Source organism: Scyliorhinus torazame, chromosome 11 (genome assembly GCF_047496885.1).
Source record: "Scyliorhinus torazame isolate Kashiwa2021f chromosome 11, sScyTor2.1, whole genome shotgun sequence".
Taxonomy (NCBI): Eukaryota; Metazoa; Chordata; class Chondrichthyes; order Carcharhiniformes; family Scyliorhinidae; genus Scyliorhinus; species Scyliorhinus torazame.
In genome coordinates this window covers 4,736,722-4,751,592 of record NC_092717.1, presented here as the reverse complement: position 1 = coordinate 4,751,592, position 14,871 = coordinate 4,736,722, and the positions used below count along the sequence as shown (strand labels likewise).

At 52.3% G+C, this 14,871-nt stretch overlaps 1 protein-coding gene across 1 annotated transcript in view; it reads left to right on the top strand.

Moving 5' to 3' along the window:
- The window catches only part of pkhd1l1.1 (PKHD1 like 1, tandem duplicate 1), a 291,976-nt gene extending 279,025 nt beyond the window's left edge, over positions 1 to 12,951 (top strand). The window contains 4 exon segments of the mRNA XM_072468659.1: positions 4,793 to 4,946; positions 10,128 to 10,337; positions 11,025 to 11,156; positions 12,503 to 12,951. Coding sequence (XP_072324760.1) covers positions 4,793 to 4,946; positions 10,128 to 10,337; positions 11,025 to 11,134 — 474 coding nt within the window. The 3' untranslated portion in view covers positions 11,135 to 11,156; positions 12,503 to 12,951.
- Positions 12,952 to 14,871: the final 1,920 nt, after the last annotated feature.

Genomic DNA, 14,871 nt, shown 5'->3' with positions numbered 1-14,871 from the left:
GCTCTGGGACACTGTACTCTGGGACACTGCGCTCTGGTACACTGCGCTCTGGTACACAGCGCTCTGGGATACTGCACTCTGGGATACTGCGCTCTGGGACACTGCGCTCTGGGACACTGCACTCTGGGACACTGCACTCTGGGACACTGCGCTTGGGGACACTGCGCTCTGGGACACTACGCTCTCGGACACTGTGCTTTGGGACACTGCGCTCTGGGACACTGCGCTCTGGGACACTGCGCTCTAGGGCACTGCTCTCTGGGACACTGCGCTCTGGTACACTGCGCTCTGGGACACTGCACTCTGGGACACTGCGCTCTGGGACACTGCACTCTGGGACACTGCGCTTGGGGACACTGCACTCTGGGACACTGCGCTCTGGGACACTGCGCTTTGGGAAACTGCATGCTGGGGCACTGCGATCTGGTAAACTGCGCTCTGGGACACTGCGTTCTGGGACACTGCGTGCTGGGGCACTGCGCTCTGGTAAACTGCGCTCTGGGGCACTGCACTCTGGGACACTGCGCTCTGGTACACTGCGCTCTGGGATACTGCACTCTGGGATACTGCGCTCTGGGACACTGCGCTCTGGGACACTTCACTCTGGGACACTGCACTCTGGGACACTGCATTTGGGGCACTGCGCTCTGGGAAACTGCGCTCTGGGAAACTGCGCTCTGGGACACTGCGCTCTGGGACACTGCGCTCTGGGACACTGCGCTCTGGGACACTGCGCTCTAGGGCACTGCTCTCTGGGACACTGCGCTCTGGGACACTGCGCTCTGGGACACTGCGCTCTGGGACACTGCGCTCTGGGACACTGCACTCTGGGACACTGCGCTTGGGGACACTGCGCTCTGAGAAACTGCGCTCTGGGACACTGCGTTTGGGAAACTGCATGCTGGGGCACTGCGATCTGGTAAACTGCGCTCTGGGACACTGCGTTCTGGGACACTGCGTGCTGGGGCACTGCGCTCTGGTAAACTGCGCTCTGGGACACTGTACTCTGGGACACTGCGCTCTGGTACACTGCGCTCTGGTACACAGCGCTCTGGGATACTGCACTCTGGGATACTGCGCTCTGGGACACTGCGCTCTGGGACACTGCACTCTGGGACACTGCACTCTGGGACACTGCGCTTGGGGCACTGCGCTCTGGGACACTGCGCTCTCGGACACTGTGCTTTGGGACACTGCGCTCTGGGACACTGCGCTCTGGGACACTGTGCTCTAGGGCACTGCTCTCTGGGACACTGCGCTCTGGTACACTGCGCTCTGGGACACTGCACTCTGGGGCACTGCGCTCTGGGACACTGCACTCTGGGACACTGCGCTTGGGGACACTGCACTCTGGGACACTGCGCTCTGGGACACTGCGCTTTGGGAAACTGCATGCTGGGGCACTGCGATCTGGTAAACTGCGCTCTGGGACACTGCGTTCTGGGACACTGCGTGCTGGGGCACTGCGCTCTGGTAAACTGCGCTCTGGGACACTGCACTCTGGGACACTGCGCTCTGGTACACTGCGCTCTGGGATACTGCACTCTGGGATACTGCGCTCTGGGACACTGCGCTCTGGGACACTTCACTCTGGGACACTGCACTCTGGACTGCGCTTGGGGACACTGCGCTCTGGGACACTGCGCTCTCGGACACTGTGCTTTGGGACACTGAGCTCTGGGACACTGCGCTCTGAGAAACTGCGCTCTGGGACACTGCGCTCTGGGACACTGCGCTCTGGGACACTGCGCTCTGGGACACTGCGCGCTGGGACACTGTGCTCTGGGTCACTGCGTTCGGGGACACTGTGCTCAGGGCCACTACACTCTGGGACACTGCATTTGGGGTCACTGCACTCTGTGACACTGTGTTCTGGGACACAACACTCTGGGGCACTGCGTTTGGGGCACTGTGCTCTGGGACACTGCGCGCTGGGACACTGCATTTTGGGACTGTGCTCTGGGACACTGTGCTCGGGAACACTGCGTTTGGGGACCCTGCGCTCGGGGACACTGCGCTCTGGGACTCTGCGCTCTGGGACCCTGTGCTCTGAGACACTGCGCTCTGGGACACTGCGCTCTGGGACACTGCATTTGGGGATACTGCACTGTGGGTCACTGCATTTGGGGACACTGTGCGAGGGGACACTGCATTTGGGGACACTGCGCTCTGTGACACTGCGCTCAGGGACACTGTGCTTGGGGACACTGCATTTGGGGACACTGCGCTCTGCGACACTGCGCTCTGCGATACTGCGCTCTGTGACACTGCGCTTGGGGACACTGCGCTCTGTGACACTGCGCTCAGGGACACTGTGCTTGGGGACACTGCATTTGGGGACACTGCGCTCTGCGACACTGCGCTCTGCGATACTGCGCTCTGGGAAACTGCGCTCGGGGACACTGTGCTCGGGTACACTGCGCTCGGGGACACTGTGTTTGGGGAGACTGCGCTCTGGGACACTGCGTTTGGGGACACTGCTCTGGGACACTGCACTCTGGGACACTGTGCTCTGGGACTCTGCGCTCTGGGACACTGCGTTTGTGGCACGGTGCTCTGGGACACTGCGCTCTGGGATACTGTGCTCTGGGACTCTGCGTTTGGGGATACTGCACTCTGGGGCACTGCGTTTGGGGACACTGCACTTGGGAACACTGCGTTTGGGGCACTGTGCTCTGGGACACTGCGCTCTGGGATACTGTGCTCTGGGACTCTTCGTTTGGGGATACTGCGCCCTGGGGCACTGCGCTCTGTGACACTGCACTCCGTGACACTGCGCTCTGGGACACTGTGTTTGCAGACACTGCGTTTGGGGATACTGCACTCTGGGGCACTGCGTTTGGGGACACTGCACTTGGGAACACTGCGTTTGGGGCACTGTGCTCTGGGACACTGCGCTCTGGGATACTGTGCTCTGGGACTCTGCGTTTGGGGATACTGCGCCCTGGGGCACTGCGCTCTGTGACACTGCACTCCGTGACACTGCGCTCTGGGACACTGTGTTTGCAGACACTGCGTTTGTGGACACTGCACTCTGGGACACTGTGCCCTGTGACACTGTGCTCTGGGACACTGCGCTCTGGGACACTGTGTTTGCGGACACTGTGTTTGCGGACACTGTGTTTGCGGACACTGTGTTTGCGGACACTGTGTTTGCGGACACTGCGCCCTGGGACACTGCGCTCTGGATCACTGCATTTGCTGACACTGCGTTTGAGGACACTGCATTTGGGGGCACTGCGCTCTGGGACACTGTGCTCTGTGACACTGCGTTCTGTGACACTGCGCTCTGGGACACTGTGTTTGCGGACACTGTGCTCTGGGACACTGCGCCCTGGGATACTGTGCTCTGGGACACTGCATTTGCGGACTCTGCGCTCTGGGAAACTGTGCTCTGGGACACTGCGTTTGCGGATACTGCACTCTGGGACACTTTGTTTTGGGACACTGCGCTCTGGGACACTGCGCTCTGGGATACTGCACTCCTGGACACTATGCTCTGTGACACTGCAGTCTGGGGCACTGCGCTCTGGGACACTGCGTTTGCGGACACTGCGCTCTGGGACACTGCGTTTGCGGACACTGCGCTCTGGGACACTGCGTCCTGGGATACTGTGCTCTGGGATACTGCATTTGCAGACACAGCGCTCTGGGACACTGCGCTCTGGGACACTGCATTTGCGGACACTGCGCTCTGGGACACTGCGCTCTGGGAAACTGCGTTTTGGCACACTGCATTTTGGGACACTGCGCTCTGGGCCACTGCGCTCTGGGCCACTGCGCTCTGGGACACAGTGTTTTGGGACACTGCGTTTTGGGACACTTGTTGCTAACTTTGCCTTAGTTTAATTGCTCTGTTTTATCACCTTTGCTCTTGGGTCGCCAGGTATCTTTATGGTACCGCCACGTGGTTCAAGTCCAAGTAATGATCAATAATCCAATACACCGCTTAGTAAGATTTAAATCAAAGCACATTTATTATACACAGTAATCACTACTCATGTATAAATTCTACGTCTCAGCTACTTCTATGACTAACAGGCCAATACTTAACTTGGAACTGGCCCACCAGGTCAGGGAAATGAATGGCCTTTTGTTCGGGTTCTGAGCCTGGGGATTCGAAGTTGGTACAGATTGGTAGCTAGGAGCGCCTATCTCGTAGCAAGCGTTGAAGTAAGAGTTACTAGATATCAGCGGTGGCTGGACCGGTCACTGTCAAGGGTTGGTTCGCGTTGCTGAGTGACCCGGTCAAGCAGAGAAGCAGAGGGCCGATTTGAACTTGATTCTTATAGTCCCCAGGGGCTTCCCGTCTTTCGGGGCGGACCCTGTACCTGGTCCCAAGCGATTGGACTTTGTCCCAATCGCTTGGTTCGATTTTCTCCAATGCTGGAGCGGTTCCCTGATCGATGGGCGGTCCTGAGGTGGTCGTTCACCTCCCATTGTGTAGGCTTCTGCTGGCGCCAAAGAGTCTGGGTTGGCTTTGTGTGTCTAAATGTTGCTCATTGTTCCCGGGGATTGCTCATTAATATGCAGGTGGCTGGTGTTTTGTTATGCTGATGGTTGCTGGTATCGATCTTGTCTGGCCTTCCCAGAGGTAAATACACAAGTCAACCTGCAGCTGGTTTTTGTCCTGTTGGCTGACTTTCCCATCAGCCTTTGCCGTTCGCCATTTTAAATCGGGAGTTAGCCATTTTAAGTGGCTACACACTGCGCTCTGGGACACTGAGCTCTGTGACACTGTGATGTTGCAGTGTGCTCTGTTTTAATCTGCTGGTTCTGTTTTGTATTTTAGGGTAACTGTGTGTCAGTGGGTGTTACCGTGTGGGAGCTGAACGTGATCCTAATGGATTCTCAGAATGTGGCTGTTCCAGGACTCAATGGCACAACAAGTGTCTTGTTCACGGGCTGCTGGGCAAATTACACTGACCTCTCCCTCACTGCAAATGGTAAGAGCTCCAAATCCTCACCAGAACAGTTCTCTCCAACTCCTCCATCATAACATATCGATTTCCTCAAACTGTCACCTCTGGGAGTTCTTTATTTCACATTTCTGATGTTTAACATTTCTGAGTTAGAACAAAGAAATGTACAGCACAGGAACAGGCCCTTCGGCCCTCCAAGCCCGTGCCGACCATGCTGCCCGTCTAAACTAACATCTTCTACACTTCCGGGATCCGTATCCCTCGATTCCCATCCTATTCATGTATTTGTCAAGATGCCCCTTAAATGTCCCTATCGTCCCTGCTTCCACCACCTCCTCCGGCAGCGAGTTCCAGACACCCACTACCCTCTGTGTAAAACACTTGCCTCGTACATCTCCTCTAAACCTTGCCCCTCTCACCTTAAACCTATGCCCCCTAGTAATTGACCCCTCTACCCTGGGGAAAAGTCTCTGACTATCCACTCTGTCTATGCCCCTCATAATTTTGTAGACCTCTATCAGGTCGCCCCTCAACCTCCATCGTTCCAGTGAAAACAAACGGAGTTTATTCAACCACTCCTCATAGCTAATGCCCTCCATACCAGGCAACATCCTGGTAAATCTCTTCTGCACCCTCTCTAAAGCCTCCACATCCTTCTGGTAGTGTGGCGACCAGAATTGAACACTATACTCCAAGTGTGGCCTAACTAAGGTTCTATACAGCTGCAACATGACTTGCCAATTTTTATATTCAATGCCCCGGCCGATGAAGGCAAGCATGCCTTCTCCACCACCTGTGTTGCCTCTTTCAGTGACCTGTGGACCTGTACACCTAGATCCCTCTGCCTGTCAATACTCTTGAGGGTTCTACCATTCACTGTATATTCCCTACCTGCATTAGACCTTCCAAAATGCCTTGCCTCACATATGTCTGGATTAAACTCCATCTGCCATCTCTCCGTCCAAGTCTGCAAACAATCTAAATCCTGCTGTATCCTCTGACAGTCCTCATCGCTATCCGCAATTCCACCTTTCTGTCGGCTGCAAACTTACTAATCAGACCAGTTACATTTTCCTCCAAATCATTTATATATACTACGAACAGCAAAGGTCCCAGAATTGATCCCTGCGGAACACCACTGGTCACAGCCCTCCAATTAGAAAAGCACCCTTCCATTGCTACTCTCTGCCTTCTATGACCGAGCCAGTTCTGTATCCATCTTGCCAGCTCACCTCTGATCCCGTGTGACTTCACCTTTTGTACTAGTCTACCATGAGGGACCTTGTCAAAGGCCTTACTGAAGTCCATATAGACAACATCCACTGCCCTACCTGCATCAATCATCTTCGTCACTTTTTCGAACAACTCGATCAAGTTAGTGAGACACGACCTCCCCTTCACAAATCCAGGCTACCTTAATGTTTTTCAAGATGCCCAACACCTCCTCCTTTTTGGACTCAGTCTGACTGATTCTCTTGGCTGATACTGATGTTATTTCTATGACCAATCATATTGTTCCTCTGGGTTTGTGTTAAGGAAACCGCAAAATTGAAATGAAAGGAAAGTGAGTGAGAGAGGGAGCAACTCGCTATCACAAAACAGAATCAAATCTGAGTGTGAGATTGGATAGGGAGTGTTATATTGAAACGTGATACTGTCACCCCCAGCCTGGCACCCCAACAGATTCTAACTCCCTCACACCCACCCGTCATTAATTCAAGGGAAAGGAGGGGGCAGGGCAGAGTGAGTGAAGAATCTTGCAGAGTATTTGGGGGGGATTTCCGGCCCCAGCGCAAATCCCGTTATGGTTGGAAACTCTCGGAAGAGGGCCATAGCGGGATTGGCGATGAGGAAATCTCAGAATGAGGTCCTCCCTGTCCCTCGCCGGTGACATCATCCGCTTCATGCCTTGCTGATGTGAACACGATTACCAAACACTTTAATTAACTATTCAAAATCAGCTGAACACCAAATCCTCCGGGAACGTCACATGTTCCCACCACCAGACACGGCATCAGCAGGAAGCGCGATTGGTCTCCAAAAATGTAGACCAGTCATGGTGACCACGCCAGGGCCTCGGGGACCAGTGCAACCCGCACCCCGTGGACAGGGACATGGGCAGTGCCCCCTGGCAGTGGGAGGGCGGGGTTGGTTGGGGTGGGGGGGGGGGGTCTTTAACTTCATTTGACATCAAGACGCCCTTTAAACACAGCGCCCCAATCTCCATGTAGCCGGTCCCGCCCCTCACAACGGCAGGGTTTGGGAAGATAGGAGACCTAGTTATTTCTCTGGGGAGAAACACGTTGGTTTTGTGATTGAACTTTGTCATTTATTGGGAAACTTCCACCCAGAGTTTTCATAGAATTTACAGTTCAGAAGTAGGCCATTCGGCCCATCGGGTCTGCACCGGCTCTTGGAAAGAGCACCCTACCCAAGGTCAACACCTCCACCCTATCCCCATAACCCAGTAACCCCACCCAACACTAAGGGCAATTTTGGACACTAAGGGCAATTTAGCATGGCCAATCCACCTAACCTGCACATCTTTGGACTGTGGGAGGAAACCGGAGCACCCGGAGGAAACCCACGCAGACACGGGGAGAACGTGCAGACTCCGCACAGACAGTGACCCAGCCGGGAATCGAACCTGGGACCCTGGAGCTGTGAAGCCACAGTGCTAACCACTGTGCCACCGTGCTGCCCAAACCTTTTTCCCCGGGAGCCACTTTTATCGACCCGCTGGCCTTCATGACCCACGCCAGCCGAACTTCACAATTCACGTCGTGACTCGTAGTTTGACGAACCCTAAGTAGACTACAGAACTGGCCATTCGGCCCATCCAGCCGGCACCAACAAAACTGCATTAACTCGACACTAATCCTACTTCCCAGCACTTGGCCCATAGCCTTGAATGTTCTGACATTGCAAATGCTCATCCAGGTACTTTTTAAAGGTGGTGAGGATTCCTGCTTCGACCACCCTCCCAGGCCGTGCATTCGAGACTCACACCACCCTCCGAGTGAAAACGGTTTTCCTCAAATCCCCTCAACCTCCTGCCCGTCACCTTAGAATTATGCGCCCTCATTATTCAACTAAGGGGAACAGGTGCTTCCTGCCCACCCTGTCCATGCCCTTCAATCCTATACACGTTAATCAGGCCCCCCTCAGCCTTCTCTGCTCCAAGGAAAACAACCCCAGCCTCGCTTCAGAGCTCAAACTCTCCAGCCCAGGCAGCATCCTGGTGAATCTCCTCTGCACCCTCTCCAGTCCAATCACATCCTTCCTGTAGTGTGGTGACCCGAGCTGACCACAGTGGTCCCGCTGTGGGCTGGACACGATCTGACTTCACGGCTACATTTCCAGGTCAGATTTCCAACTTCCAGCAGGATTTGGGTGGCAGTTTTCATCATTGCTCCTTGGGGGAAGATGGGCGAGGACTGTGCTGGAATGGACAATGGGAATCTCAATCAGGAGGAAGAGGTGTCGTGAGGGGCTGGTGAGGGCCTGTCAGGGACTCCATGACCCAAAACCTGCAGTATGTGAGAGGGGAAATAAACAGGCACGCCCTCACCCCTATCCCCCACCCATCTACCCTTCAAGGACAGGGTTAAAATCAAAGTGTCTTCGTTGAGAGGTGGAATAAAACTCATCATTACAGCTCCATTCCCCAATATCCAGGCACTTCCTTATCGCTGTAACCCGTCCCTATCCCTGTAACCTCCCCCAGCCCCTACACCCCTCCCTATCTCCGTAACCTCCCCCAGCCCCTACACCCCTCCCTATCCCTGTAACCTCCTCCAGCCCCTACACCCCTCCCTATCCCTGTAACCTCCCCCAGCCCCGACACCCCTCCCTATCCCTGTAACCTCCCCCAGCCCCTACACCCCTCCCTATCTCCGTAACCTCCCCCAGCCCCTACACCCCTCCCTATCCCTGTAACCTCCTCCAGCCCCTACACCCCTCCCTATCCCTGTAACCTCCCCCAGCCCCTACACCCCTCCCTATCCCTGTAACCTCCCCCAGCCCCTACACCCCTCCCTATCCCTGTAACCTCCCCCAGCCCCTACACCCCTCTCTGTAACCTCCTCCAGTCCCTACAACCTTCCCTATCTCTGTAACCTCCTCTAATTCTGGAGTTCCGAGGTATCTGCCTCTATGTTTCTGGTCTCTTGCACGTTCTCAATTCTAATTGGTGTCCATACCTTCAATTGCTGGGCCTAAGCTCTGGTATTCCCTCCCTAATGTGTTGGGTGTTCGGGATCACATACAGGTCACCAACACTTGAAATAGTGCAACACTATTTTATTGAATCATTAACTATTTAAACATACTTGAACTGTGGGTTAATACAATACTAGCTTTAACTAAAGACCTTTGCCTTGTCCTAACCAGTCAATGCACTCAGCACATGGTGAATGTCTGTGTTGCAGGCTGTGAGCTCTGTGCTCTGAGCTGGCTGCTACTAGAATGAGCAGGAACTCTGATGCCCCCTATCTTTATAGTGAGTGTGCTCTAACTGGTGATTGGCTGCGGTGTTGTGTGTGTTGATTGGTCCCACTGTGTGTCCATCAGTGTGTGTCTGCACCATGATATACTGGTGTATATTATGACACTCCCGAAACCCCTCTACCTCATTTTCTTCCTGTAAAACTGACCTCACATCCCCTTGAGTGCTCTGATGTTGTTTCCTGTTTCACAATGTTCCTCGAAGGCACCTTGGGGTGTGCGGCTATTAAAGGTGTTTTGTAAAGTTTAAGTTGTTGTTGTTAGTGATGAAAATGTGGTTCTTGCTACCTCGGGATAAAGTGAATACTGAAGATATATTTAATGGGAGCTAGATAAATACATGTGGGGGAAAATAAGAGAATGGCTATGTAGATAGGGAGGGGTGCTAAGATGTGCAGGTTAGATGGATTGGCCATGATAAATTGCCCCTTCTTGTCCAAAAGGTTAGCTGGGGTTACGGGGTTAGGGTGGGGGCATGGGCTTAAGTGGGGTGCTCTTTTCAAGGGCTGGTGCAGACTCGATGGGCCGAATGGCCTCCTTCTGCACTGTAGGGATTCTGCTATCTATGAGTGTCATGTCGAACCGCAACATGAAGCGACTGAATCGAATGGCCTGTGTCTGTGAAGTAAAATTCTGTCAATTACTAATTGGCTCCAAAACATTCTGTCTGATCTGTGTTTGTTAACTATTCTGTCACAGGAACCAGCTACAACCTAGTGTTCCAACTGAAGTCCATTCAAGCTCGTTCTCGCACCTTCTCTGTTGAACAGACAGACAGCACATCAGGCAAACCCTTAGACCCCAGCCCAGACTCATTCCACGTTAACACCCAAGGGATAATCGGGGGCTCCATTGTGGGAGGTCTCCTGCTCATCACCTTCATCGTTGGTATAACCTGGATTTTAAAAGGTAGGGACAGGGATCGATTGTCAATGTTGAGCTGCTAGCTCATTCCATGAAGTTTGAAACATTAACACCAGCTTGCTGTCATTCAAATATCTCTGATGTAATCCGGACAGAGCAGTGACCTAATTATGTAGATGTTCATCATTATCGGGATGTGGGTGTCACCAGTAAGGGCAGTATTTGTTGCCCATCTCTAATTGCCCTTGAGAAGGTGGTGGTGAGAAGGCAGGGATTGGCGGCTCATTCGGTGGGCTAGCACAGACACAATGTGCTGAATGAAATGAAAACCGCTTACTGTCACAAGTAGGCTTCAAATGAAGTTACTGTGAAAAGCCCCTAGTCGCCACATTCCGGCGCCTGTTCGGGGAGGCTGGTACGGGAATTGAACCCGCGCTGCTGGCCTTGTTCTGCTTTACAAGCCAGCGATTTAGCCCAGTGTGCTAAACCAGCCCCTATTTGGAATGGTCTCCCCCTGCACTGTGACAATTCTGTGACTCTGGAAGTTTAGTTTAGGATGCCTGAAAAAGCCACTGCCAAGCTTCTACATAATCAGTGAACCAATGTACCATGGTATGGAGCCACACCGCATCCCAGTGACAATTCATCCCGTGTTCTGACACAGCTCCGGGGGGGGGGGGTTACTGATCGGGTTCATGACTTTTCACACTGTGCTGTCATCTTTATCTGCAGCAAACACCAAGAAGATTCAGATTTCTCCCCGGTCAGCACAAGACAAGATGCAAGTGGACGAATTAGCTGCTAACAGAGCAGTGTACACAATCCCACCTGTACAAAACTGACCAGCTCAATGCGGGAAACTTGGTAAAAAGAACTCCATTGTGCTACTCCTGGCTAAGTAAAGAATGCAGCCTTTTGCAGTTTTCTTTCCAACCTCTTTTCCTGCTGTCCAATATCTGTGGTTAAGAGTCAACCACATTGCTGTGGGTCTGGAGTCACATGTAGGCCAGACCGGGTAAGGACGGCAGATTTCCTTCCCTAAAGGACCTAGATAGATTTTTATAACAACCGACAACGGTTTCATGGTCATCATTAGACTTTTAATTGCAGATTTTTATTGAATTCAAATTTCACCATCTGCCCTGATGGGATTTGAACCCAGGTCCCCAGAGCATGTGTCTGGGTCTCTGATTTATTCGCCCCGTGACAATACCATTCTGCAACTCCCTCCCAGGTTTGATACTGAGAGGGTGTTTCCCCGTGTGGGAATCAAGAACGAAAGAACACAGTTCCAAAATAATGGGTCTCCCTTTTAAGACTCAGGCGGGGAGGATTTGTTCCTCTCGGTGCGGTTAACCTTGGGAATTCTCTGCTCCAGGGAGCAGTGGAGCTGGGCCATCGAATATATTCAAGGCTGAGTTAGACAGAGTTTTGATCGACAAGAGTGTTGAGGGTTATGGGAGGCAGGAAAGACAGTGGAATTAAGGCCAGAATCATATTGAATGTCAGAGCAGACTCGAGGGGCTGAATGGTCAACACCTGTTCTCATGTTGGAGCTCTGGGCTTGTCCTCAGGAACTTGGTCGGTTTCACCCCCTCCCCTCCCATTGCCCCTGCCCAGCCAAACTCCACCGGCTATCCCACTGCACAACTGAAGACTCAACGAGCGGCTATGGATGGTGTTGCTGTGAAACTTGAATCCCAAACAAAGACTTTGTCATGGAACGAGATAGTTTGTTAGGAAGCTGTCTGCTCCGACGATAGATGCTGAAATTATAACAGGTAGATGTCTCAGAAATGTAGTGTTTCTGCTCGAATAACATCAGGATCGCCGGATGGAAACCTGCCTTTTCAAAGAAAACACTTCTCAATTAGACTTTCAGATTGTGACGATAAACAAGTCACAAGGTCAGTTTCTTGACAACTTCTGCATTTATATTCCTCGATCTGCTTTTACATAACGGACAGCTTCATAGAGCTTGCTCCAGTCTGAGAAATTTGAATGCTGTTCGAGTCCTTGTTGGAAGAATTAGTAGAAATCCTGAATTTAAAGAAATACTTGTTGCAATAAAAATGCTAATTTATCTGGAGCGGTTTTGTGGCTGGCTACTACCACATAGCAAGTTTATATCTTTTATACCTACAATAAATATTTCAACATTAATTTAAATATTCACTTCAATATTTAAAATTGAACCAATTGTTTTGCAGAACAGGGTAACCCAACTTGGCCAAAGTTGAAGCAACAAATGAACTCTGAAGATCTTCTATTTTCAGGACCTGGTATTTCTGTGTTTTAATGATTCACTTCAAACTAAATCTTGAAAACATGAGTTTCATTTCTTTGCTCTCATGTCTATTCATTGATGAAGATTTTCCAATGCAGTTTTCACTTGTGATTAATGTGAGGGATGTTACTGCAGATTTAATATAAATGAAGCAACAATAATAAATTTAGACACTAATCTAGGACAACCTGCTCCGTGTCCATCTCAACATCTAATACCGAGAACTGTTCTGACTTGTAAAATACATCAAATTAAAATCAACAGTACTGGAGTGACTTTGCTTTGATATAAAACTTTGCTGATATGTGATTTTAATTAAAAGTCTTTTCATGTTACATTTTTCACGTGTTAAATAAAACATGATACAAAAGAGTTGATCTGTATTCGTTCATATGATCCATTAAAACGTTTGCAATTTAGCCCCCATTCCGCAAGGGTTGTGCTGAATTGTTTCGTTTTTGAGGACGGTGAAATGAGGCAACAAACACTCAAATAATCGGTTGCTGCTTTTGTGTAATCAGAGCTGCCATTAAATAAAGGTGTCCCTGTGGATGTGGGATCAGTGCTCCACTTCCTCCACCCTTATTGCTCCAGTGGACTGAGGGTTAATGCATTCACATCTCAGTGTTCCCTCGGGCTGCTCCACGAGGGCAAGCTGTACCAGGTGGTAAACTCACTTCAATCATGTCGCTCCCAATCGCGCTGCAAGTTCTAAATACAAGCGTGGGGACAGACAAGTGGAAGTGAACATCAAAGGATTTAGATCTGGTTCAGTGGACAGCCTGATATCTGGGACACAGAAACATAATCCAAGCGAACACAATTAGTGCAGCACTGAGGGAGTGCCGCACTGTCAGAGGATCAGTACTGAGGGAGTGCCGCACTGTCAGAGGGTCAGTACTGAGGGAGTGCCGCACTGTCAGAGGGTCAGTACTGAGGGAGTGCCGCACTGTCAGAGGGTCAGTACTGAGGGAGTGCCGCACTGTCAGAGGGTCAGTACTGAGGGAGTGCCGCACTGTCAGAGGGTCAGTACTGAGGGAGTGCCGCACTGTCAGAGGGTCAGTACTGAGGGAGTGCCGCACTGTCAGAGGGTCAGTACTGAGGGAGTGCCGCACTGTCAGAGGGTCAGTACTGAGGGAGTGTCGCACTGTCAGAGGGTCAGTACTGAGGGCGTGCTGCACTGTCAGAGGGTCAGTACTGAGGGAGTGCCGCACTTTCAGAGGGTCAGTACTGAGGGAGTGCCGCACTGTCAGAGGGTCAGTACTGAGGGAGTGCCGCACTGTCAGAGGGTCAGTACTGAGGGAGTGCCGCACTGTCAGAGGGTCAGTACTGAGGGATTGCCGCACTGTCAGAGGGTCAGTACTGAGGGAGTGCTGCACTGTCAGAGGGTCAGTACTGAGGGAGTGCCGCACTGTCAGAGGGTCAGTACTGAGGGAGTGCCGCACTGTCAGAGGGTCAATACTGAGGGAGTGCTGCAATGTCAGAGGGTCAGTACTGAGGGAGTGGTGCACTGTGAGAGGGTCAGTACTGAAGGAGTGCTGCAATGTCAGAGGGTCAGTACTGCGGGAGTGCCGCACTGTCAGAGGGTCAGTACTGCGGGAATGCCGCACTGTCAGAGGGTCAGTACTGAGGTAGTGCCGCACTGTCAGAGGGTCAGTACTGAGGGAGTGCCGCACTGTCAGAGGGTCAGTACTGAGGGAGTGCCGCACTGTCAGAGGGTCAGTACTGAGGGAGTGCCGCACTGGCAGAGGGTCAGTACTGAGGGAGTGCCGCATTGTCAGAGGGTCAGTACTGAGGGAGTGCCGCACTGTCAGAGGGTCAGTACTGAGGGAGTGCCGCACTGTCAGAGGGTCAGTACTGAGGGAGTGCCGCACTGTCAGAGGGTCAGTACTGAGGGAGTGCCGCACTGTCAGAGAGTCAGTACTGAGGGAGTGCCGCACTGTCAGAGGGTCAGTACTGAGGGAGTGCCGCACTGTCAGAGGTTCAGTACTGAGAGAGTGCTGTACTGTCAGAGGGTCAGTACTGAGGGAGTGCCGCACTGGCAGAGGGTCAGTACTGAGGGAGTGCCGCACTGTCAGAGGGTCAGTACTGAGGGGGTGCTGCACTGTCAGAGGGTCAGTACTGAGGGGGATAGATAGGAGATTCTGTGGGAACGAGAGAGACTCGCAGTTGGTTAGTTGCCTCCCAGGTGCCAGGGTGCGTGATGCCTCGGATCGTGTTTTCGGGATCCGTAAGGAGGAGTGGGAGCAGTCCCAAGTCATGGTCCACATAGGTACCAACGATATAGGTAGG